A 24992-nucleotide genomic window follows, 5' to 3' on the forward strand; every position below is an offset into this window, starting at 1 on the left:
ACTTTTGGGAGAGCAGAGAAAGAGAGAGAAAATGGGCCTGAAACTTAGAAGGGAGAGTGAGATAAGAGGAAAAACCTTACCTGATTTCAAGTCGCCCCTGGATTTGAATGTATCATGTCACGTCTGCATGCTTGTATTGTAAAGAGCTTAACTGATTAGAATAGGAGAGATAAGTTTAGTCGCAACGCACTGCTCGCTTGCAGTGTACAGTATTAGTTCAGAATGTGTGGTTACTTGCATTTACCATTGCTAATTTCACAGGCAAAATCCAGTAATTTCAGTAGGAATCTGCGCAATCTGGAGTTTCGAGTGAGGGCGAAAAAGTTCCCCATGCAGATTTCGCTTTTGTTCAAGTTGGTCACATGAATTTGCCACACTGACCAACAGAGATCTGCTCGGTTTGATAGTGACTTCTGTGTAAGCTGTGCTTCACACATCGCTACTCTATTGACATGGACAGTCAACCTATTTTTTCTGTTGAATTTCGCCAAAATTCCTCTTATGTCACCGCACATTTATTCAACATAACAGCTGGTTTTCCAGCAAGGTGTCAGTATGACATCAGTTAGGTTGGGCGCCTGTGCAATTGATGTATTTTGCTATGACACCTGATTTTGCAGAGTTAAGGGCTTTTCACATTTCGCTTCTTTGGCTCACTTAATTTATTTTAAATGTAGATGCTCAAATAAAGAGCAACACCGCCATGACGCGGTGCGATCGTTTATTTCAGGCGCATCTACACCGCAGCGAAACGAAAAAATCTCAACTTTTCAGAATGCCACAAGCCCATTGCAGGTGATGTGACAAGAATCAACCAATTAGCTTTGCCCTTTCCATAACAACATTGAAAGCTGAGCCAAAATGGACGAACAGCTGATCATAGCTGTACAGGGTGGGGTTTTTTATTTCTCATCTCCATAAATATATCTAGTAGTAGAGCTAATGCTGGAAATCCATTTATCATATGCAGAAACTTCCTCTTTGAAACTTCTTGGCTCATGACTGCTTATCAATGGCAGACATCATGGGAGCGCAAGTTCCCGAGCGCTTTGGAAATAAGGAGAAAGTGGAACAGCTGACGTTTTCCACACAGACATGACGTGAACGGCCTCTTACACGCATTTCTGGTTCAACATATTTTGTTGATCCTGGAACAACATTCCTATCCGAAAATTTAATCCTAATCATATCATTAACTTAACCCTACCCATAAGTTATCCCTAAAATCAGAGGGAAATGGTAGGTGAATAACACTGATGCAGAAGCACCTAACCTTGGTTTTAAGCCTAAACTTGACATAAACTGTAAACTTGTCTCTTAAATCTGATTGTTTGATTGGAATGTTGTTTCAGGATCAACAAAGATGTTGATCCTGGAACATGCTGTACTTGTGCATGAGGGAGAAAAAGTTCCCCATGCAGATTTCATTCTTGTTCAAGTTGGTCGCATGAATTTGCTGCATTGACCAACAGAAAGCTCCTTGGTTTAAAGTGACTTCTTTGTGAGCGATGCTTCATACATCACTACACTATCGACAGTCAAGTCACCTTTATTTATATAGCGCTTTATACAATACAGATTGTTTCAAAGCAACTTTACAGTGATAAAAGGACAATGATTTAATGATGCGAACACAGTTCATTTCGGCTGTAAAGCAGCTCTAAAAAGAAAATAGTGTCAGTGTTCAGCTGAAGTCGGTTATCAAATAGGTCATCAATTATTAAATTAGTTAATTTCATCTATGAAGCAGTTTTCCAGCAAGGTGTCACTAAGACATCAGTTAGGCTGGGTGCCTGAATGTTGCTATGCAGTTGCTTGGGTGTTCTGATTGCTATCCTTTCATGTAAGTCTGATTTGCCTATTTAACCTGTCCTATCATCCACCGTGCAAATCATTTGATCTTATTTAGTCTGAAAACTAAAAGCACACCTCTCCTCAGAAAGCCACAGCCGATTTAAGTTATGATTTGTCTGTAGCACATGAACATGCAACATGCCAAAGTTGAATACTTAGAGGTTTGTTCAAATGCCATAGTAATAGTAATGCTTGCCATAGCAAACACCACTAATTTATACATAGGTTATATTTCTCTTATTACGATGTGTGTAAATCACTGTTGCACCTGGAGAAACATTGTTTGCAAACCCTTTTACAGCCCCAATACCTCCACCTCTCCTCGGAGAAACCTGTTTCTCATCGTTTAATAAAGCGTGAGTGATACCTATAGTTAGTCTGTTTAGACAGATGAGTTCAACCTTACTTGAATATGCATATTTGTGAATGAATGGGCTTGTGTTCAGTAGATTTCAGTGACAGCTGGAAATTTGCATAACATCATCAGGAGTCTTTACAGGTAAACGACAGCACCAGAATGTCTAGGTATGGCTTTAGAGCATCACTTCAGCTATCCAAAACGACATACAGAAACACATCAATTATTATCGTTATTTTTTACAATTAGATAAAGTGTAATGCAAAAAAATGAGAAATGAATTGACACCTTTGCGCTTTTAAAAAACAAATTGAAGTTGTTCATTTTGTAACAACTCCTTTATCTTGATTTAAATCCTTGTTCATTTGCGGTACTTGAAATGTGCACATGGGTGAATTATTCTAAAAGTGTTGTTCAGCTTTCTGTATTTGACCGCAGTAGATGTGAACGTGTCCCTAACCAGCTTTAACAAACTTCACACATGTGTCTTACTCTCTCACAGCCAACACCGCTTCTGAAACAGTAATTTATCCAAGTACATGAAGAAATCACCATAATAAGACATTATAATACTTCCCCATTCACAGGTACCCATTTGAAGATTATGCTATTTTAACACACGATCAACGCCAATGCATTATACTTGTTTAAGGTGTAACCATTCATAAGTGGATAGTAAACATGAACTATTTTTTAGAAAATTGACATATTCATTAAAAACCATTTTTACTACTTTGTTTAAAATTATTATACATACATCTTTCATGAGCCCATATTAATTGGTTGGCCACATACAATGCTTGTATGTTTAAAAATCATTTGCCACAATGTAGGACTGTTAGTAAAGGCAAAAGTTGATTACAATAGATTTATTTATTTACTTTCCCGTATATATTTATATAAATTCCAACCTAAAATGTTGATATTGACAGTATTGGAATTTGATTGCATTATTTATGAAAAGATGTTATGCATTTCAGTGTTTAAAGCATTGTGAATGGCTTTTTAATTATAAGGCACTATGGATAGCATTATTGGGCATTTATACATATGTGCTCCAAGAAAAAAGAATATGATTTGTAAATCGCAGCATTTAGAGTTCAGCAGAATTTGTTTTCTGTCCTAAGCTGATCACAGCACAGTTTTCACTCTGAATTCCTCATATATTTATTCTCCTTCTTGCCTATATTATCTTTCCCATCTCTATTTTGTGACTGTGTAAAATAAACAGAATTGAGGGCTCATGTACACATAATGACCTGTTATTAAAATTAAGTGTGTGTGTGTGTGTGTGCGTGTGTGTGTGTGTGTGTATTTGAGAGGTAAAAACACACACAAATGTACAGACATACAATCATTAACAAGCATTCCTACCTTGAAAATGTTTTCAAAACCCTTTTATGATGAATTTTTCACAAAAACTTTGTACTGTAAGAAGCAATGCAATTTTATGAAAAGAAAAAAACAAAAACAAAATTAAATATTTGATTGCAAAACTACTATGAAACTACTTTGTCTTGATTTAACTCCGTATAGATGTTCCAAATACAGCCTACTGTGAGTGTTAATGTGCTGGAATATAATCACTCTGGAGTTCAGGTCTAACATGGGCCCAGAGACAGATTTATTAGCATGGATTCACGCTACTTGTGTGGATATTCCGTTTCTGTCTTAATCGCTCACGGCACACTTGATATTTGGTTTCAACTTCATAGAGCTGAAGCAAACATTTACACAGAGTTTCTGTTTTCAAAGAGAGACTCCACAGTTTTCAGTGGCATTTCTCACTTTTGCTGGGTAATATATCAACAAAAGAGCGCCGTAAATCTCACGAGAGAACAGCGTCCACTCTCCTTCCGGTCATTTCCTGACATCCTGTCTCACTTTGCCTCTCTCAGTCTCTCCATCTCTCTCTCCATTTCCCTTGACAAGAAACCAGACACCCCAAACTCTACTTCCCTAGTAGTGTCAGGTTAACCAAAGTTAATCAACGTGAGCCTCTGAGACTTCACACAGCATTGAAGACGTCTTCAATGTTTAAATCCACCCTTTCGATGTATAACAATGTGAGCAGAGAGGAAAGAAATAGATTCATGTAAACTACAGATAAAGTAAATATATTTTGGTTACGCTTCATTATGATAGTCCGCTTTAGACATTCTACTTTGCAACTACATGTCAACTAACTCTCATTATTAGTAGACTGTTAGGGTTAATAGAATAAGTTGATATGTATTTGCAAAGTTACAAGTTGTAGTCTGTAGAATGATGGTTAAAGTGTTAGAATTGATGCATATAAGCAGATATTAAGCAGACAGACTATTAATCCTCTAATGACTGGTAGTTGACATGTAGTTGCAAAGTTACTTACAGTTAGTAGAATGTCTACAGTGGACTGTTGAAATTAAGTGTTACCTATATTTTTTGCCACTAACTTTTGTGGATTTTATTTTTCATTTCCTATCCCAAGACATAACAAATTATAAACAGCATTATCATGGTTTCGATGGTCCAATTTAGATGGTATCATCTGCTCCTTTATATGACGTCCATTATATATTGCATCTCTTATCATTGTAGTTGACTGTCACTGTCTGCAGATGTTTTAATGACAGCACCCTTTAAAATGCATTATGTTTCTCTGTCTCCAGGTAATGGACAACATGGGCAGTGTGAAGTTCTGTCTGGATGGGTCTCTGGAGGCCAGTGGGAGTTGGCTCAAATATGTGCGCACAGCCCCTTCCCATGAAGAGCACAACCTGGTCATGTGCCACATCAGCGAAGATCAGGTTAGCTGTTATTCTGTCACTCCTCTTTCCTGTCATCCCCGCTCTCTGATTGGTTGTCTTCTACTCCCTCAAGCTGTTGTATAAACTGTTACTGCAGTGTGCAATAAGTGTCTCACAGCAGCCGCCGAGCGAACGCACAGAGTAACGTTATAACATTTTCAACACACTCAAATGTATCTAATATGATAAACAGAGCTGCGTTACCTCATACTCATGACCTGAAAAGCGGAAGCGACACTGAAGACTATAGAGTGATGGCTACTGAAAATTCAGCTTTGCTATCCCAGTAATTAATTACATTTTCAAATATTTTTTAAAATAGAAAACTGTTATTTAAAATGCTAAGAATATTTCACAATTTTACTGTTTTTACTGTATTTTTATCAAATAAATGCAGCCTTCTTGAGCAGAAGAGACTTCTTTCAAAAACAAAACAAAAATAAAATCTTACCCAAAATTTTGAACAGTAATATGTCTGGAAAGTTTAATTGGCCAATTGCATCCAAGGCCAAAACTATTTCTAAATCAGTTTATGATGTACATGACTAATATATCCGCACAACAATACTCCTACAGTGAATGGATCAATTCTAAAATTGCAGCAGAGCGTTAACTGCAGTCATAAATGTACGCAGGTTATCAATATGTATTGCGGGAGCACGGTTTATTATCACATGCTTATTTTGGTAGTTGTTATTGAAATACAGTTATCATATAATAGGATGTGGGACCTACAGTTTAATATATGAGCCTTTTTTGAGAGTACTAGCAGACAATCCCCATCAAGTACATCCTGTGAGAAGCTTGAAGAGACAGCGAGCACATGTTACTGTCAGGAAGATGAGGACAGGGCCTGCTGCTGTCAAGATGTCACCACTTAAACAATAGATAAAAACAGCCTATTGTTTGATGAAGGCTGTTCCCTGTCTTTGTCAGAGGAAGTGACTCAGGAGTCATTTACAAGAATCACGTACAAAGCGAGTTTGGACACTCCTGAATCTTGCAATCCTCTGTCTTCAATTATTTGCTTCCTTTGAAAAGACGAGCAGTTGTCTGTTAAGATAAGATATCTGATCTCTCATAAAGCTAGAGATCTCATAACAGGCTCGTTGTCTAGCAGGAAAGATTGCTGTGTGTTTACTGTACGGAGGGCTTTGTTCAGTCAAATCCTACCAGGAATTTTGTTGGTGCAACTGCGGAGGTCTTAATCTGATCATGAAGCTCTTGTGTAGTAGTTGTTGTTGAGTGTGGATTGTTTCCTTTGCTTACATGATATCTAACTGATTAAGTGAGGGGTCCTTGGTGGTTGCCTTATCTAGCTTGTGCTCGCTTTCTTGTTTAAAGGGACAGGTCAACCAAAAATGAAAATTCTGTCAATATTTTCTCACCCTCTTGTAATTACAAACTTTTATACAACAGTTTGTTCTGGTTCTCGAATATGATTGGCTGAGAGGCTTTTTCAGTCATGCGATATTCTACCAGTATCACCATGGGAACTATTTGTATCACTCTTTGTAGCATTTCTCACGGCGAGTGTCATGGCGGATGAGCAAACCCACCATAATTTTTCAATTACTTCTGTTTTTGTGTCACGGAATGTAGTTTTAAGTTTTTTTAGGCCAGAATGTAGTTATTTAGACCTCAAATATGTGACTTGTATATAAACATAGCGCCTATTTGACATTTTTTCGGAGATGTGAGTGGCCACATGTTCATTATGGGTAAATCAAACAGGCAATCTTTGGTCTTATTAATCTATTACTTGTTCCAGAGCAAATGGTCAAAGTTAAGTTTCATAACTTTATATTTTTATTTAACTGAAATCCTGTACTTTAACTAGAGTGCTGCTTCTGTACTTTTGACTGAACTGTTTGCTTGTGTTTAATTCCTATTGTACAAACATCTTATAATTTTATAATGGCTAACATTGTGTATTTAAATATTTTTCAATAAATAATGTTTTTTATAAATTACATGCCATATTTGGGTATTGAGAAAGGGTCCGTTAGTGATTATGATTTTGATTACAATGAAAGTTACATTATCGCATCATTAGATGGCAGCAAAGACTGTCTTTATGTGTGAGTCCGTAGCAAAGACTATTATATTAAAAAGGACTGAAATAGGGTTGTAAACAAGGACATAGTTTTTACTTTAAAGAACACCTTTTAAGACACAACTGACAAATGCATTGATTTGTGCTGTAATGGGAAATCCCCTTAATTATTAAAAGGACAAAGATAAAGACATCGCTTTCTTCAGCAGACATTCAAACTGATTATGATTATAAGATTGACCTGAAGAATATCAGCTAGATGCAGGTAATGCACTCGCTTAGTCAGTCACTCTTTCATAATACTCTACTCTACATAATACAGTAAGCTTCAATTAAGCGGCTCAACGTTCCTTCATTGCTAGTTCTAAAATGACATTTTAGAATTAGTAACGGAGGCTTGGGCTCATCTGTTAAACTGCCAACTTGAGATTTGAATCCATGGATCCAAATCACAGCCGTGCTGATATGGAGCGATATTAGCACGGCTACTAGTGTGATATTGCTCATGTATGACTTTATTTCTTTTGCAAAAGGCAGAATGTCCTACCTGCTCTTTTCTATACAATGAAAAAGAATGAGGATTGAGACAGTGAAGCTCCATTAATGACAAAAAAAACAAAAACATCATAAAAGGTGTCTAAACCACTTGTACGCTATACTCCAAATCTTCTTAAGTCATTTGATAGCTCTGTGTGAGGAGATCTAAAATTTAAGTCTATTACACATTCCCATCCACTGTCTTCTAGTAATGTTAACAGAACGTTCATTCCAAGTTATCAGTTCTTTACAAATGTGCTTAAAACTTTAGCTCAATTTTTTTAGATCACTCAGAAATACAGTTTTAATGGGAACATTAGCAAAACGTTCTTCGGACACATTTTTTCTTACCTGGGGTAACTCTCAAATCTCATTTGTGTTCTTGGACATGCAAATGTGGCACCTCAAGATTCAATGAAGCACGAAATCTAATGATGTTTTTTATGCCAATGCTTCTTGATGCTTATGAGTAAATGATGACAGAATTTTCATTTTTGGCTGAATCGTTCCTTTAAGTGTCCCATTTTGGGGGGGTGTTTTAGATTGTATGCGTAAGTGGGTCTCTTTCCTTGTTATTATTCTGCCACTTTTAGGCTGTTTGTCTCCCTTAAAACAAGCTGATTGACTCGTGGAACAAGTCAAAGTCTTAGCTTTTGTCTCTTGACTAACAGGGGCAACTAGTGTGGCCATCGTAGTTTTAGACGCTGACACATAAAACACAAGGCTAACAAACAGGGGAGGACAGGAGGAGAAGAGGGACAACCTCTGAGACTGACAACCACCAATTGACTTCAACTACATAACCCAATCATTAAAGTCGTTTCACTTCAATGAGCGGCCACCGCTGGGCCCACAGGAGAATAATATCTCCAGCTAAAATCGCCCCACTAAATACATGGTTTCTATTTACTTTCTCCCTACTTCGGTTGTTTTTTTCCCTTTTTTTACCCCTTTTCTTATCTTTTGTACACATTTTAGCCAGTCTTACGGACAACAGCCTATTATTTATTCAGAACGGCGACACAATGCAAAAATGCATAATTCATTGAACTTTGTACTTTGCTTTTCTATTTGAGCATGCACAATGCATGAGCCGTATGGAAATATGCACACGCCCAGCAAATTCTGATGTGCCTGTAACCTTTTAAAATCAACCTGGATCATTTATTTACTTGTTTACGCATTTGTCTTTTGTGTTCGGGCCCCTGAAAACATGACTCAACTGTTGTAGTGGTGCATTTCACAGTTTTAGGCCTTATGTTTTAATGTTTTTTTTTTTATGTTATGGCTGTCATTTGAGGTGTGAATGGTTCTAAATAGCAGTTATGTGCTGTAGCAGGGCGAGGGTGTTAGTTACAACACTCTGCTTTAAGAAAAGAATATTGTGTTGTGTTATTATAAAGGGTGCAAAATTAACTCTGAGGGTGAAAACCAATCAAAAAAGTGCCAATTTAAAAAAAAAATGACAAGAGAACGCTTTCATATGTGTAAAAGTATGTTTTTTAAAGAATGCTTTGGACCACATAATCTGATGTTATCAACTTGCACTGAGAAAGTGTAATCCGGTTTTTGGACCAAACTAAGAGACAATAGGCATAAAGCTGGTGGACGTATTCTGGCTTTTGCACAATGGCGTGGTCCATTCAGCAAGACTGTTGACCTCTGACCCCCCTCCCTCATCTCTCAAGATGCACTTAAACTGTTTGTCAGAACAACTGAAGTGCACAGCCAGATCTGCCATGCCATAGCCTTCTGTTTCTGAAGGGCTGAGGACGCACTCTCACACACACACATACACACACGCTCATGTTGGGTTTCCATGTTTTATGGGGACTTTCCATAGATATAATGATTTTTATACAGTACAGACTGTATATTCTATCCCTTAACCCTAACCCTACTAAAACTTTGCGCATTTCAAAAAAACAAAACCAAAAAAAAAAACATATCATATATGATTTATAAGCTGTTTTCCTCATGGGGACAAAAAATATCCCCACAAGGTGAAAGATTTCTTTGTGGGGACATTTGGTCCTCATAAAGTAGGGTTTACACATACGCACACACAGACAAACCCCACAATTATAAGATGGCAAAAATATTTCTGTTAGTCAAAATTTGATCTTATTATGACATTTTATGAGATTTTCATGGTAAAAAATAATTTTGTATTAAAAAAAAATTGAAATAACTGAAACGTACATGTAACACTTTCATAACAATTGTCAAACAAGCTGAAACTGTCTGCATTCAATTACTTATTAGCTACTGACTGATAAATGCAATATAAGTTATATACATGTTTGCTAGAGAGGAACTTGTAAAAATCCCTGACGTCTAGTCATGCAGTATAGTTTTTATATGGTTTTGGCATTTGATCAAAGAGTTGCCTAAGATATGATGAACTTTGTTCTGATCTTGTCTTAGTGAATCATGTCAGAATCAGAATTATATCAGGTGAACAAGCACACCCAAACAAAAGTTATTTTTGAATTTGTATTTCCACATATTCACATCAGTTTGTGTCTGCTTGCACTTATATGAATGTGTGTGTGTGTGTGTGTGTGTGTGTGTGTTGTTCATGTGTGTGACAGACAGGGGATTATTGTCACCTAAGTGATGGATGATGCATCGGCCCCCAGCACTTGAAAGCATTGTGAGGGGGTCAAGATGGCCCTCTCAGTGCTGTCAGATCCTGAAAAGATTTACTGTAGAGACAGCTTAGCCCCATCATAATAGATTGCTTTAGGGGTGAAAGGAAGGCATTACCACGAACCCAGAGCAAATGAGAACTGGTCATAGGACTACAGCACAATTTGACATCCAACTTTTATCTTTTAGATCAATGATTCAGTCTGTTTGCTTAGCCATTAAATAATGAAAGTTTACCACCGGCACTGTGGTACTTTTTTGTCATTTGCGATGTAATTATTTTATAAATGGAATTCCGATGATTGGAATTATTTGTACATGGTTTATATTATGTGTTCATATATTCTTTTTTTTATTATTTCTTGATTCATTGACTTTAATAATATACATTTGAGTTGGCTTAAAAAAAACTGACAATAACAAACAGTTTTAACATTAGATAATATAAGATGCACAAATTATAATTTTCAAATGAAATGAAATCAGTCGTTTAATTTCATCAATGTGTAATAATTTAGAAGCAATAAAAAAACAAACTCTCCTCTGAAAATATGTGATAAATATATATTTTGTTAATTCATCAAATGGGAATCAATTTTTTTTTTTAAACTAAAGTTATATTAATTAGAATTAGACCTATAATAATATTATAATACATTAAATAATACAGGCTACAGTGTATGCTTTATTGTCATGTGTGGATGAAATTATTACTATTATTCATATAAAAATTGAATAATTGGAGAACAACAACCCGCAAAAACGCTATTAATCTGTATCAGTATCAATATAACAGGTTACACATAGCCTAATATTCACGTAATGGTTATTCATGGACAGGTTATTCAAGATTAAACTGTTTTTGTTGCTGCTGAATATGACAATTAAGCGTCTCGGGCGACATAACGTGTTTCTGTCGGCGCAAATATTGAATTTAGTCCTTCAAAACGCAAATACAATTCGTTTAAAATGTCTGCTAAACGTCTGTGGCAGAAGACAGCGAGTAAAAACAGGTGTATATATTTAAAGCCCCGTGGAAAACATCGCGCAGGGCACGGCTCGCGCTCAACCCAACAGCTGATGTATTTTTTACATTTTCATTAGCTGGGAAAGATACATTTTCCATCAATAATAGATTCATATGGTGGTCAGAGGAGGAGAGGACATGGGGAGGGGTTCAATCCTTTTGGTTGGAGATAAGAGAGGAGGAGTGGCCGATAGAGAGAATCACTAATGAGCGCGACTCACCTCATCAAAGACGCGCGTGTTCGGACTCTGTCTAGCGCTGCTGTCGCGCGCAGTGTCATGATACTATGGGTTGCGTGCTGAACTCTACGGGACCAGAGCTGCTATTACAACTGGAGGCTTTGAGATCCACCGCTCAACAACTAGCCCAACTTTATCAACTCTCGGGAAAGAAAAAGGTCAGATATGCACTTACCTTCGTTTAAATGTAAATGTAATATTAATATTAACAATAATAATAGCTGTGTTATACATCGGCCACCCCTCTTGAGCGGCAAACCGATGCCCTGGCCTACTTTTGTAACACACATTAGAGTTGTCACAACATTAGAGCTCTGAGATGAAGTTTGTGCAGGTTTTTAGCTGTATGTCTTGATTTCGGAGAGGGGCCCAGATCAGCAGCTGTTTCCTAGCCCTGAGCGCCCTCATGAGGGAGCAACTGGTATTGTCATTTTCAGTGTGTGAAGAGTCTGTGGTGTCTTTTATTCCGAGTCAAAAGCGCTGGGCTAGTTCTTTTATTGTATTATGATTATAATTTAAGTGTATTTAGTTGAGTTGCACTCTAGAAATAATTTATTTTACAAAATAAACGCAGGCATTATTAAAGTCAGTATTTCGGTTGAAACACACAACAGATGTGGTTTGTCATCACAGTGCGCTCTTGAATGATTTTAATTGTGATTCATTTAGGAAACTTTGCAGCAAAACAACTGACTTAGAAAAATTGATAATAGACCGCGATAATAAAACTGTATTTACGATTTAGATTTTATGTTTAAAACAAATAGCTACAAATACAAACATTTACCCTGAATGAACAATTTCACTATATTAGGCTATACGGAAATCTACACATTAATTGTCGCACGTGTAACACAATACTATCATGGCTTTTGTATTTTAAAAATAATAAAGTATTTGTTTGCTTGCGTGTTTCATTTGTTTTACTAAATTAAAAACGAAAACACATCGGATTAACTAGTTACATTGTTTTTACTACATTTAAATGTCCAAATTCTATTTATATTATTCTATTATTGTATTCTTTAATTTCACCTGTTTTATTAGAGGAATTTTCGTGATGCTCTGGTTTATTTTGTGTGCGTGAGTTTTCATGTATTTCTTGTTGGCCTTCGGTCAGTAAATTACTGAAAGAATCATGGACGATTTCAAATGCGCTTTGCATTTAATAATTACTGATTTATCCGTTTATCCTCTTCTTTCTGATTGTTTGCTGTGTGTGTGTGTGTGTGTGTGTGTGTGTGTGTGTGTGTGTTTTTTTTTTTTTTTTTATCCTTAAAAACTTTATAAAATATAACCAATTAATATTACTGCTTTTCAATTGCTATGTTTAAAATAAAGCCTTATTTCTCTAAAAAACACGGATGATGATGATGATGATGATGATGATAAAAATAATGATAACAATAGTAATAATAATAGCAAAATTGAAGATGTTTTTTGTTGTTTTTTTAAAAAAAGCTTACGCGTTTTTATTCTCTCTTTGCAGATCTATTATAAAGCTATTAGAGATATTGAAATAGGGGAGGAGTTACTGGTTTACATGAAGGACGGAGTTTTCCCCGAGGGCTCAATGGCACCGAACCTGGAAGGTGAGATTAATGCAAGTCATTAGGCACTCTTTTAAACAAACTCACACAGACCACACTCGTTCACCTCTGCCAACAGTTTCTAAGATGCTTTATGTGGCCTTTGCATGTCTTGTTGTTACACAAAGTTCGGCAATGAAGAAATATTAAAGTGCATTTCAGTGCATTTTTAAAGTGCCCAGAGCCAACAGAACTTGTATTCGACGAACTTTAGAATGAAATTGCCGCACTATAGAAGTTGCTACATGTGTAGTTATTTTCGGTGGCTCATTACATTTACAAAACAAATTTTTTACACACGTGTGTGTGTGTGTATATATATATATATATATATATATATATATATATGAATGTATGTTTGTATGTATATGTATGTATGTATTATACATACATACAAACACACACATATATATATATATATATATATATATATGTTTGTATGTATGTGTGTGTGTGTATATATATATATATATATAATCGCGATTAATCGCATCCCATATATACAGTGTGCACTGTATATAATTATGTTGTCTATATAAATGCTTGTATATATTTAAGAAAAAATATTTATATAAAATTAATTTATATTTATATATAATATAAATTCTATAAATATATATACATGCAAATATTTCTTAAATATATACATGAATGTGTGTGTACTTATATAGACATAATTATATACAGTACACACACGTATATTATGTAAACTCGAACTTTTGGATGCGATTTAATCATGATTCACTAATTTGACAGCACTTATATATATATATATATATATATATATATATATATATATATATATATAGAGAGAGAGAGAGAGAGAGAGAGAGAGAGGCTGCACTGTACACAGTAGCAGTGTTTATTGTGTTTTTTTGTTTTGTTTTGTTTTTTGTCTCCTTTTTTTCTAAATACGTTCCTAATTCCTTATTTTAATTTTAAGCAGAGGTTGTCACTTGTAGTTTCCTTATGAATACAGAATGTTGGCAATTTTGAAACAAGCTCATAATCTTCTGAATCTTTTTTCCAAGTGATCTGGTAATTTTGTATTTGAAGCTCAGAGTAGTTGATACAGACTAGAAAATTGCAAAGGCACTGAAGTGTGTCACAGCGCAGCAGTCACTCTCCAACACATGCAAAATGTTTTATCTGATAGAGATGTGTCCTCAGATCTCCCTGCCAAAAAGGCAAGAAGAAAGCTCTCTGAGAGAAAGACCTTGGCTAGGAGAGACAGGGACGCCAAAAGATGCAAGCCAGGCTCCACTCAGACAGATCAATTCAGAGAACAAAAGAAAGGAAATGTAGAGTAGAATGAACACGGTCATCGAAGAGGAGTCAGATGAGAGGCTGAGAGAGACAGACAGATAGAGAAAGACAGAATGAGGGCTCTCTACATCTACCTCCTTCTCATGGCTTATCGGTGGTGGAATTTGGAGTGGAGCTAGAGGAGTCTCGGGGGACCTCACCCATGCTCACAGATTAGCCGCTAAACTGCACATAATTGTGTTCCCCCTACGTCTCTCCAAGAGCTATTAGTTTCCCATTCCCTGTCTTTTTCCCCAACATTCCTGCCTTTGTCATTAGTGCTACTGATGGGACGGAGAGATAGTGTCTTAAATTCAGTACAGAAATTAAATCTGCACAGAATTTTTTCATGACTTTTTTCACTTTAGTTTTCCCCGTGAAGGCCTCTTTGAGGTTACAAGAGAAGTTCATTCAAAATACTCATTTATTTTGCAGGAAGTCTATGAGCATTGCCATGGAGTGTGTTCTGTCAATATGTGTCATTACACAGAATTGAAAAATAAAGCAGAATATATGCTGTAATTCTTGTTAAAACAGCATCGACGCAACCATTTCATGGGCTTTGCTTTCAAAATATCGAGTCAAAGAATAATGAATGTCATCAAACTTGGCTTGATCTGGGCCGTGCATGGAGTATATCAGAGTTATCAGTGAGTTTAATTTGAGGATGATGATAGCTAATGCAGCAAACTTTAGTACCTTCGAATGACTCCAGGGTTATCTGTGAACTTGGCTCTCGTATCAGGATATCACTAAGGATAAAACAGCCACGTTTTTAGCCATTTAACCCCGGGTCATATGAACAATTACTCCAAAGACAAATTTTCAGTCTAAAGCAAGTCGAAAACCATGACTCTTTTATCTTTAATCTTGTTATCTCTTTACTGTTTTATGTGATTTTTTTTTTAAGGTTTGTAAAATAGTATTGATCTTAAACAATTGTGTGTGCTATACAATACTTGATAGCCTTACACTCAACGAAAATAAGCTTACTATCAAAACTACAAGCATTTTTGGATGTTATGCATTTGATAATAAAACATAAAAGTATTTGTACTCCTAAGCTAGATTTAAAGATGTATACATTTCATTACATTAATGATATACAAAATATCAAAACAAGTGGCATCTGCAAACAAATACTAGAGCTTTTCTTAGAACTAACATAAACTTTTCTGAACCATTTTTGAAAGCAGCTGGTGTTTCAGTGATTTTTCCTAAAGTTCACACAGGTGTCCTATAGAGTAACCACAGGTGCAGTTCATCAAATTATCTATGGACATGTTCCACTAACATCTGACAACCAGAAAGTGCTCAAATATTTTTGTTTTCATTTTAAACAGCATATCTATTGTTTTATCATTTAAAACCTCTTTTTCTGTGAGATGTCCTGCTGGAAAAGTAAAGTATTTTGTCCTCTAATGTAATGACATTCCAAACTTAAATGTGGCTTAAGTTTCAGAATACGTTTTGTGGTCTTATTCTGCAGACTGTAACTTTTTATAATTGAAAATTTCCTTATAATTGTTATTCATGAGCAATTGTATGACGCTGTCCCAACAGATGAGCAGATGTACCGCTGTGAACACTGTGATGAACTCTTTACATCAAAGCTGGAGTTACGGCGGCATCAGAAATACTCCTGCAGTAGCAGCAACTCTATCTTTGACTCGCTAAGCGAAGACTTCAAACAGGAGCGTGAAGACAGCGATGAGCCAGTGCACGAGTGCAAAGACTGTGAAAAGATCTTCCCTAGCGAGTACAGGTCAGCACGCTCCACCATACTGCACTAATTGTTGTAATTATCCACCAAGCTTTAGGTAACCCCTACTGTAGCTGTTAGAATAATTAAAAAAAAAATGCTTTCTAATGTTTATTTGTACATCAGTGGTTTTTAACTGGTTTTGCTTTAAGACCCAGATTTTACATTGTACCAGTGACCCAACACAGAACCAAAATTGTTTATTGCACATGTGTATGTTAAATGTGTATGATAAACATGCGTACAATAAACTTGTGCATGAGTAATATGTTTATCTTACAAAGGCAAACAAAAATGTCTTTAGAATCAAACATTGAAATTTACTAAAATTACAATGAGCCACATAGATAAACATTATGAAAAATTAATAACGTGACAGACCGCAAAGGAAAAGGTCATTTGCCTAATTTGGCTACCAAGTGATAGATGATTTTTTTTTTTTTATGAGTTTGAATGTGCTTTGATGTCAAAAAAGAAATGAAAACACCCTTTTAAAAGATTTTACTATTCTAATTATACATTAAAAATAAATTCTTCGATGTGATATGCAATCTTATCAGAACAGGTCAGTTCAGAACCACTGGCCTACACGGTGGTCACAGAAAATATTTACGGTGTTCTCATTTATTCTTAGTCTCGGGCAGCATATGATCGTGCACACAGAAGAGAGAGAGTATAAGTGTGACCAGTGCCCTAAAGCTTTCAACTGGAAATCCAACCTCATTCGCCATCAGATGTCACATGACAGTGGCAAGCGCTTTGAGTGTGAAAACTGTGATAAGGTAGGTTACTGCGACCACTTATATTTCTGAAAGCGTTCATCAGTTTAAATGTGGGAGGGTGAAACCTTACGTGCTCATGGACAATATCAAGATTTTATGTTTTAAAATGTATTTGAAGAAAATGTATATCTTTTACATTCAGTAGTTTGTTTTAGACGATCCTGCAATGCATGTGACAAATGAATTTTTAACAGTACAAACATTCCGTGTAGTCTCTTGATTAATGTGAGGTCATGAAAGCTGCAGAATAATTATAAAATTTATTAGCCAAATTTTGTTTAAAATTCTTTTAGATGGATGTCACACCACAGGACGTCAACTTTCCAAAAGTATTACTTTTCACTTCCCCTGTACTTCAAATTTAAAAACATTATAATGCTAACAGTACAATTAATTTTCATTTATTTTCATTTTACATTGCCTTTCTTTACATAATGTTAGATTTGTATATTTACACTTGGCACTAAGTTGGCATATTTCTCTGGGTTCTTCAGGTGTTCACAGACCCCAGCAACCTCCAGCGCCACATCCGCTCTCAGCACGTCGGTGCCCGAGCCCACACCTGCCCTGAGTGTGGCAAGACCTTTGCCACCTCCTCGGGCCTCAAGCAGCACAAGCACATACACAGCAGTGTCAAGCCTTTCATCTGTAAGTCTGAGCAGTCTTGTCTAAGCCTCAGATACAATTACCAGTGTCCAAAGACCTCCCGGCTAGCTCCACCCCAAGATTGTGACAGCTGTTGTTTTATAGGTCAGAGAAACTAAATGAAATTCTAGAGCCATTCTTTGTTTTGTTCTACATTTGTTGCGCTTTTCTTTCGTGCTTTCTTTTTCGCTCTTTTAATTACTCCATTTTCCCCACCCTTTTTTATTTTTTTATTTTTTTATTTTTATTTTTATTTTTTTGTAACTGTGCATTTCCTTTTGAGGGCCCATTAAGGCTTGTATATGGCCAAGGCAGATTTAATGTTTAGAGGTAAATGTCTCTGCCATGTCTTAGCTGCCCTCTTACCAATTCTGAGAAAACATCGTTTTCTTTTTGCTTGGCTTCACAATGTTCTGTGTGTTACCATTCAGTGTCCAAATGCATGTATGCTGTATCAGTGTACATGTATTTGTATGTATACAACATTATTTGAAATAGTTATACTATTAATAAAGAATATCATCAGCAAGTTATTAATATGCTAATTGATCATAGTTTTAACTTTTTTTTTTTTTTCCACCTTCAAAACAGAGTAGAGTTCAATGTAGACCAGGGTAGCCAACCCTGCTCCTGGAGGTATACCTTCCTGGACAGTTTAGTTCCAGCCCTGCTCCAACATACCTGCCTGTAATTTTCAAGTAATCCTGAACAGCTTGATTAGCTGTTTCAGGTGTGTGCCTGATTAGGGTTGGAGCTAAACTCTGCAGGAAGGTAGTCGTCCAGGAGCAGGGTTAGCTACTTCTGATGTGATTGTTGAACATAATAAACAGCATGCACAGCTGCCGGATTATCACTTCTATTGAATGAACACCAAATGAAAACAGTATGTTAATAGAATTAACCAGTCATGTGTGTTCTCCCAGGTGAGGTGTGTCACAAATCGTATACCCAGTTCTCTAACCTGTGTCGTCACAAGCGGATGCATGCAGACTGCCGCACCCAGATCAAGTGTAAAGACTGTGGGCAAATGTTCAGCACTACCTCCTCCCTCAACAAGCACCGGCGCTTTTGCGAGGGCAAGAACCATTATAATCCCGGAGGCATGTTCACACCGGGCATACCAATGACATCCAGTCCCATTTTAGGCAAATCCAAGTCTCATCCTGGCTTGAATCATGGTGGACTTGGCTTCGGTGATTACTTCTCATCCAGGGCACATCATGCAGGTTTGCCCTTTTCCCCAGCACCCCCTGCATTCCCAGCCATTTCCCATGGCTTCCCAGGGATCTTTCCCCCATCACTATATCCTAGACCGCCATTGTTACCTCCTAGTTCACTGCTTAAGAGCCCACTTAGCAACAGTCAAGATGGGAAGCTGCCTCCTCTTGATGCTCCTACTCTTTCCGTGGTCTCATCCATGCACAACAGCAATGGCAATGTAGGAAGTGGTCTCAGCAGCCAGTCAGAGGAGAACCGAGAGTCCAAATTGGACTTATCATTCTCAGACAACAAGAATAAAGTGAAGATGAACGACATGTCTGATGGTAGTGACTTGGAAGATGTTAACACATCTAGTGGCACAGATCTAGACACCACCACTGGCACTGTGTCTGGCTCCGACTTAGAAAGCGAGGCAGAGAGCGAACGGGAGAAGAGCAGGAGGAAACCGGTGCAGGAGAGCAAGCAGGACGAAGTGAGCAGCAGTTCAGTATCTGTCTCCAGTTCAGGGAACCTCCCTTGTGAGCGCCCTTTCCTCTCCTCCCAGCATTCCTTTTTCCCACCACCAGAAGAGCAAGCACTTCCACCCTCCGGGGCCACCACTGACTCCATTAAAGCCATTGCCTCCATTGCAGAAAAGTACTTTGGCCCGGGATTCATGGGCTTGCAGGAGAAGAAGATGGGCTCCTTAAACTACCATTCCATGTTTCCTTTCCAGTTTCTGCCCAACTTCCCACATTCCTTGTACCCATTCACAGACAGAGCACTCAATCCTGGCATGTTCTTCAAACCTGAGCCTAAATCCCCTCGTGAGCACATACAGAAATTACCTACAGCCACTGGTGCGGATTCACCCTTTGACCTAACCACCAAACCCAAGGAGGTCAAACCTCTCCCTCCACCCCCCAGCAAGCCAGCCTTGCCATCCAACGCCCTCCTGGCCCCTGGTGAGGAACAGCCTCTGGACCTTAGCATAGGCAGTCGAAGCCGAGCCAACCAGAACGGCGGCACACATGAACAGCGCAAGAATCACGTCTATGGCGCAAACTGCAAAGCAGCTAAAGATGAACACCCAGCACTAACTCAGTCCCAGAACTTGCACCAGCCCCAGATGCCTCAGCCGCAAGTATCCCTTCCCCAGCCACCTCCTCCCCAGCAGCAGCCGTCGCTCCACTACGCCAAGCCTTCGCCATTCTTCATGGACCCCATCTACAGGTATTTCAAGCCGAGTAGGCCTTTATTGTATGAGCTAACACAATGACAATCCAAAGCTGTAGCTAGAGATATGTTGAAATGTGAAAAGTTATTGAAAAAGTATTGGTGCCCAGTAGGTTTACAATCAACCTTCGTTCGTACGTAACCCTTGGTGTTGTTGTCCAGCAGGGTGGAGAAGAGGAAGCTATTAGACCCAGTAGGAGCTCTAAAGGAGAAGTACCTGAGGCCGGCACCACTACTTTTCCATCCTCAGGTATTTTTTTTCTTATATTTGCTTTACATCCTCTTGTGCCTTGGTAAAGATCCTGCTCTTCATTGCATTCAAGTACAATGAAGTATGCCGAGACGTCAGAAACACATTCCCAGTGTCCTCCACCTCAGACCTGTTTGGTTCAAGGGGAGCCTTGATGTTTTAAAAAGTTCTGACTTCTGATGGTATTTATTTTCATTAGATTATTTTCATCATGAAGATAATCTCAAAAGAGGTATTGCCTGTTCTGGCATGTTGTGCATTCAAAATTCTTTATCTTTTGCTTAGAAAAACAACCCCCATTGTTTGTGTTAGTATTCTAAACCTTTCCCACCTTTGAACGGTGACAACAATAATGAAAATATTATTAATAATGGCCTTTTGAATTGAAACAAATTATGCCACATACTTTCGGAGTAGACCATTGTCTCTGGGAAGTTCTCCGTTGAGTCCCACCGCTAATAACTTCCTAGCATTTCTTTCTTGCTCTGGCTGCCTAGATAATGTCTGCATGTCGATCAGGGACTTCCTGTGTTTGTGTGTAATAGAATGGCCTCTCTTGTTGGGAACTGTCTTATCTGACCTGTAAATCTGGCCTCCATCAATGCTGACCTACCTCCCCCCAAATCCAAAACCTTCTCTAGCTCTTTCCTTCTCTCTTTTCAGAAACCCTTTATTTATCCAAATCTCTATATTCTGACATCTATGGTTTGTCTATCTACAGGTGATAGTATCTATCTATCTATCTATCTATCTATCTATCTATCTATCTATCTATCTATCTATCTATCTGTCTGTCTGTCTGTCTGTCTGTCTGTCTGTCTGTCTATCTGTCTGGCATTGCATATTACTGCATTTTTTAAAATGTGCATTATGTTATCTTTATTTGTCTTAGAAGATCTTAGAAGATCAAGAATCGAAGATCAAATACTGTATGTGTGATCATGCTTTTAAAAAGGTATAAGCATTATCAAGAGCACAATTTCCTTTTAATATTCTAAGCTAAAACACTGACAGAATCAAGGTGATACCAAGACATGTATAAATAAATGAAAACACACTGTCTGTCTCTGTGTTTATCCATATTCCAAAAGTAGGAAGGACGTAAGCTGTTTTTGGCCATAGAGCCACATAGCGAAGCCTTTGTTCTGCAACAGGGGAAGTACTATCAGCGAGGGGTATCTTAAACTGCATTGTATGGTTACCGCTCACGGAGGTGAATGGCTCATTCAGACGCTTCTCTCAGAGATTTGTTGGGAACAAAGTAGGAGCCGGGGGCTCCCAGGGGGCTGCTCGAGTGGCTGCCAACGTGCCATAGGTTAGGGAGGTCACTCTTCAACAGCACAATCAAGACTCGACCTTCTGATATATAACTTCCTCCAGCTTTCCATCCTGTCTGGTTATGATGCAAACTCCCAGGCTCTCTGTCAGAGTTCCTCACCACCACTGTTATTTTGTTCTTCATGTATCTGCCCTAAACAAATACAAAAAAAAAAGTTTCTTAGTCCCAGAGGGACCCTAATCTCACACAAAATCAATTCGAGAGAAGTTTCTGATTAAATGAGCCCCTGAGCTGTGCATCAAACATAGAGTATTCCTCTCTGAACTCGCCTCATGTTCTCTCCTCAGGTGTCTGCGATGGAAAACATGACTGAGAAGTTGGAAAGCTTTAGCGCTCTGAAACTGGATGCTCCCAATTCCCTCCAGCACCCCTCGCACCATCTTTTTAACTTCCGCTCCCCGCCTCCCTCTCTCTCCGATGCTATCTTACGCAAAGGCAAGGAGCGATACACCTGCAGGTGAGCGCCGCTCATGAAACAAGAGTAAACACATCCTTAAAGGATTCCTTTAACTCTACAGTTTTATTTAGAGCATTTCTACCATAGCATTGAAGTTAGAAGTACACACTAATACACACATAATTGAGAAATAGAGTATATAGAGATAAAATTACCATTGTTCTGCTTTTGTTTTATTAGTCATCAAAATTTACATTGAATGTCCGCAGAAATTGAGTTGGAACTCTCTGAATATGAGAGTTGTAACAATGCTAGATGACTGTATCAAAGTCTAGTTTCCATCCTTTGCAGGTACTGTGGGAAAATCTTTCCCAGGTCAGCTAATCTTACAAGGCACTTACGAACACACACAGGAGAACAACCCTACAGGTAAGCCACTCTTATACATACACTCTTTCATGCACACACACACACACACACACACACACACACACATGCAGTATTGAAATTCTAAAGTTTTATACCTCCTGTGTTAGACTTACATCACAATTTATTCCAATAGTTTGATGTTTGCATGTTGCTAAGCTAACAACACATTACTTTAATATGCATAAAAATACATAGCAAATCATTTGCTAATTATTAAGCTGCCTACCTGTTGGAATAGCCCTTGTATTGTAAACGTGTCTGATGTAGTCAGCTTATTAGGTTTTGGAACAGAGCTTGAGTTTTTGCACCACATACTCATACATTCAAGTAACTTACATTGCTTGGTGTGAGGCCACATACTCATCCAACACAAACAATATAGCCTAAAATCCAACTGTTCCACATCACTCCATAATCCAAAGGTTTCTTCCCTCTTAGTGTTAGTGTGGGTAGTGTTACCTGCTTTTTAAAACATGAGAAATAAATTTCACTCATGCTTGATGTTCCTAGACTCTGATATACAAGTAGTCACAAAAACACACACACAGTTTTTAAGTTATGTGATCAGCACATGAGATGTGTTCTGGCGTATTATGTTGCAATACAAGTGTTGCTCATTCTGAGAAATATCACATAGAAACAATAAAAGTCATGAGACATGAAAGGCAGCACGATCAAAAAAGAAAGAAGATTGATTCTGTCTGTGCAGATGTTTTGGAGGTAGAGCAAGCTCTGGACAATGTTGGCTGGTAATAGCACCCTGGAGACATCCACGCTCTGTTTATAGAACAGCTTAATTATCATTGATTTGGCTTCTAACCAGCTGTGGAAAGTCCTCTACGAGGGCGATGAGGGCACTGAAGACGGGGGGCTTGCAAATTTTTAAGTGATATTTTGACCTAGGCATGACTAAGATGTAAAAGAAGAAAGACTTTTACTGCCAAAGGCTTTTTAACGGTCCAACTTCTGAACAAATTCAAGTTAAAGCATTAATTTATGAGAGAAAATATCTTAATAGTGGTGCTTAAACATGGTTTTTACTATTGCTCAGAGTTAGGGATTTGAACAAACCCTTGACCATAAGTAATAAACTGACACACAACCCATCCCGCACCATTTGCGCAACAGACATGAATGTTACCTCAAATTTTGTGACTTCTTGACATACTATATGTTATTATCTTTCTAAGCAAACAGACTTAAATGATTTTTGCATTTGATAAAACAAGTGAAAAATTCCATAGGCATTAATGGAGAGACTGCTAGCAATTACGTAGAGCTGTCTAGCAACTACCTGCAATGCCATAGCAAGAACACACATAGCAATATGATGATAACCACTCACAACACCTCAATACCCGCATAGCACCACTGGGAAAGCACCCAGAACACTGTAGCATCACGGCACCAACTTGCACTACTAATCGCCTTTTCTTCAGAAAGTGTAAAAATGTGGGTGTCTGCATTGTTTCCTTCCAAAATTATTCTTTTCTTTCTTTTATTTTTTATTTATTTATCTATTTTGGCATTCTACTTAAAAGCATTTGGAAGTTCTGTAATGTATATCGGTTTCACACGAGTTTTCCTTAGCGTACAAAAAAGGTCAGGCGGAATCAGACCCCTCTTTGAGTTCTACAAATCTACCATAGAGCCCTGTGAACACACTCAACGAGATAGAGAGCCTCCCGTGGGACGCGGGCGCTACATGCTTGGCTCCTTCACAACAATCCCCTGATTAGCTCATTTAGAAACAATTTACCCTAACAAATAGCAGACATCATCAGCATCTCCCCATCTTACTTTCAGCAAAAAAGGCCGAGTCAGGCCAATATCAGAGCGGGTCGGCTTCAGGCTTCATTGTAGTAGGTTATTTGCCTGCTGTAGATGCTATCAGCTACTCTACGTAGCGAAATTGGCCCACTAGGTCTGACCATTGAAAGACCCCATTCGTATTGTAACGCTTCATGTACAGTCCTTGTAACAGAGGGAAAAAAGAACTGAGATGATGAAGTAATTTAAAGTCCCTCTGGACCAAGTAATGAAAATAAACAAAATGGGGGGTAGAAAAGACTGGCTTAAAAAAAAGAATGTCGCCTTGGCATTTTACCATTCTCTATGAACCGTGATGTGCCAAGTCTGGAAAATCAGAAGCGCACACACATTTGCTCGCCAAATAAACTGGAACATGAAAAGGGGCCTGCATCTTGATTCTGAGCACTTGATGACGAGCGATTTTCCCAAAGCAATTAGCCCTGAAAGTCAACTTTGCAGCGACCGCGGGAGTCTGAGCTACAGCGGCCACCCAACAAAGGAGGCACTGTCCGACGAACTCCTGACACTGCCTCGCTGCGATGTTTGTTTATCAGCGCATTAAACTGATGTTCTCCTGCCTATTCTGGCTGATCTGACAAGTAAGCCACAGCGATGGAAGTCCAACTGTGACTTTTGAGACTCTCTAGCACACAGAGGATATCACATATTGCAAAAATATCAAAATAGGGAATATCAAAAAAGGGAAATGTACTGCAGTTTTTCTATCATGTTTA

General features: G+C 37.9%; 1 protein-coding gene across 8 annotated transcripts in view; it reads left to right on the forward strand.

Moving 5' to 3' along the window:
* prdm16 (PR domain containing 16) overlaps window positions 1-24992 on the forward strand; it is a 254827-nt gene that overhangs the window by 217240 nt on the left and 12595 nt on the right. For 2 of the 8 annotated variants that reach the window (XM_048210736.1, XM_048210734.1), the window contains exons 4-12: window positions 4864-5001; window positions 13002-13104; window positions 15970-16171; window positions 16803-16950; window positions 17445-17598; window positions 18519-20028; window positions 20194-20281; window positions 21908-22077; window positions 22369-22446. In XM_048210736.1, the coding sequence (XP_048066693.1) occupies window positions 4864-5001; window positions 13002-13104; window positions 15970-16171; window positions 16803-16950; window positions 17445-17598; window positions 18519-20028; window positions 20194-20281; window positions 21908-22077; window positions 22369-22446 (2591 nt within the window). Of the gene's footprint in view, window positions 1-4863; window positions 5002-10944; window positions 11671-13001; window positions 13105-15969; window positions 16172-16802; window positions 16951-17243; window positions 17280-17444; window positions 17701-18500; window positions 20029-20193; window positions 20282-21907; window positions 22078-22368; window positions 22447-24992 lie in introns of those variants that run through there. The other 6 variants (XM_048210729.1, XM_048210730.1, XM_048210732.1 and 3 more) reach the window with 6 other exon arrangements.

The sequence above is a fragment of the Megalobrama amblycephala genome, linkage group LG12, assembly GCF_018812025.1.
Source record: "Megalobrama amblycephala isolate DHTTF-2021 linkage group LG12, ASM1881202v1, whole genome shotgun sequence".
Taxonomy (NCBI): Eukaryota; Metazoa; Chordata; class Actinopteri; order Cypriniformes; family Xenocyprididae; genus Megalobrama; species Megalobrama amblycephala.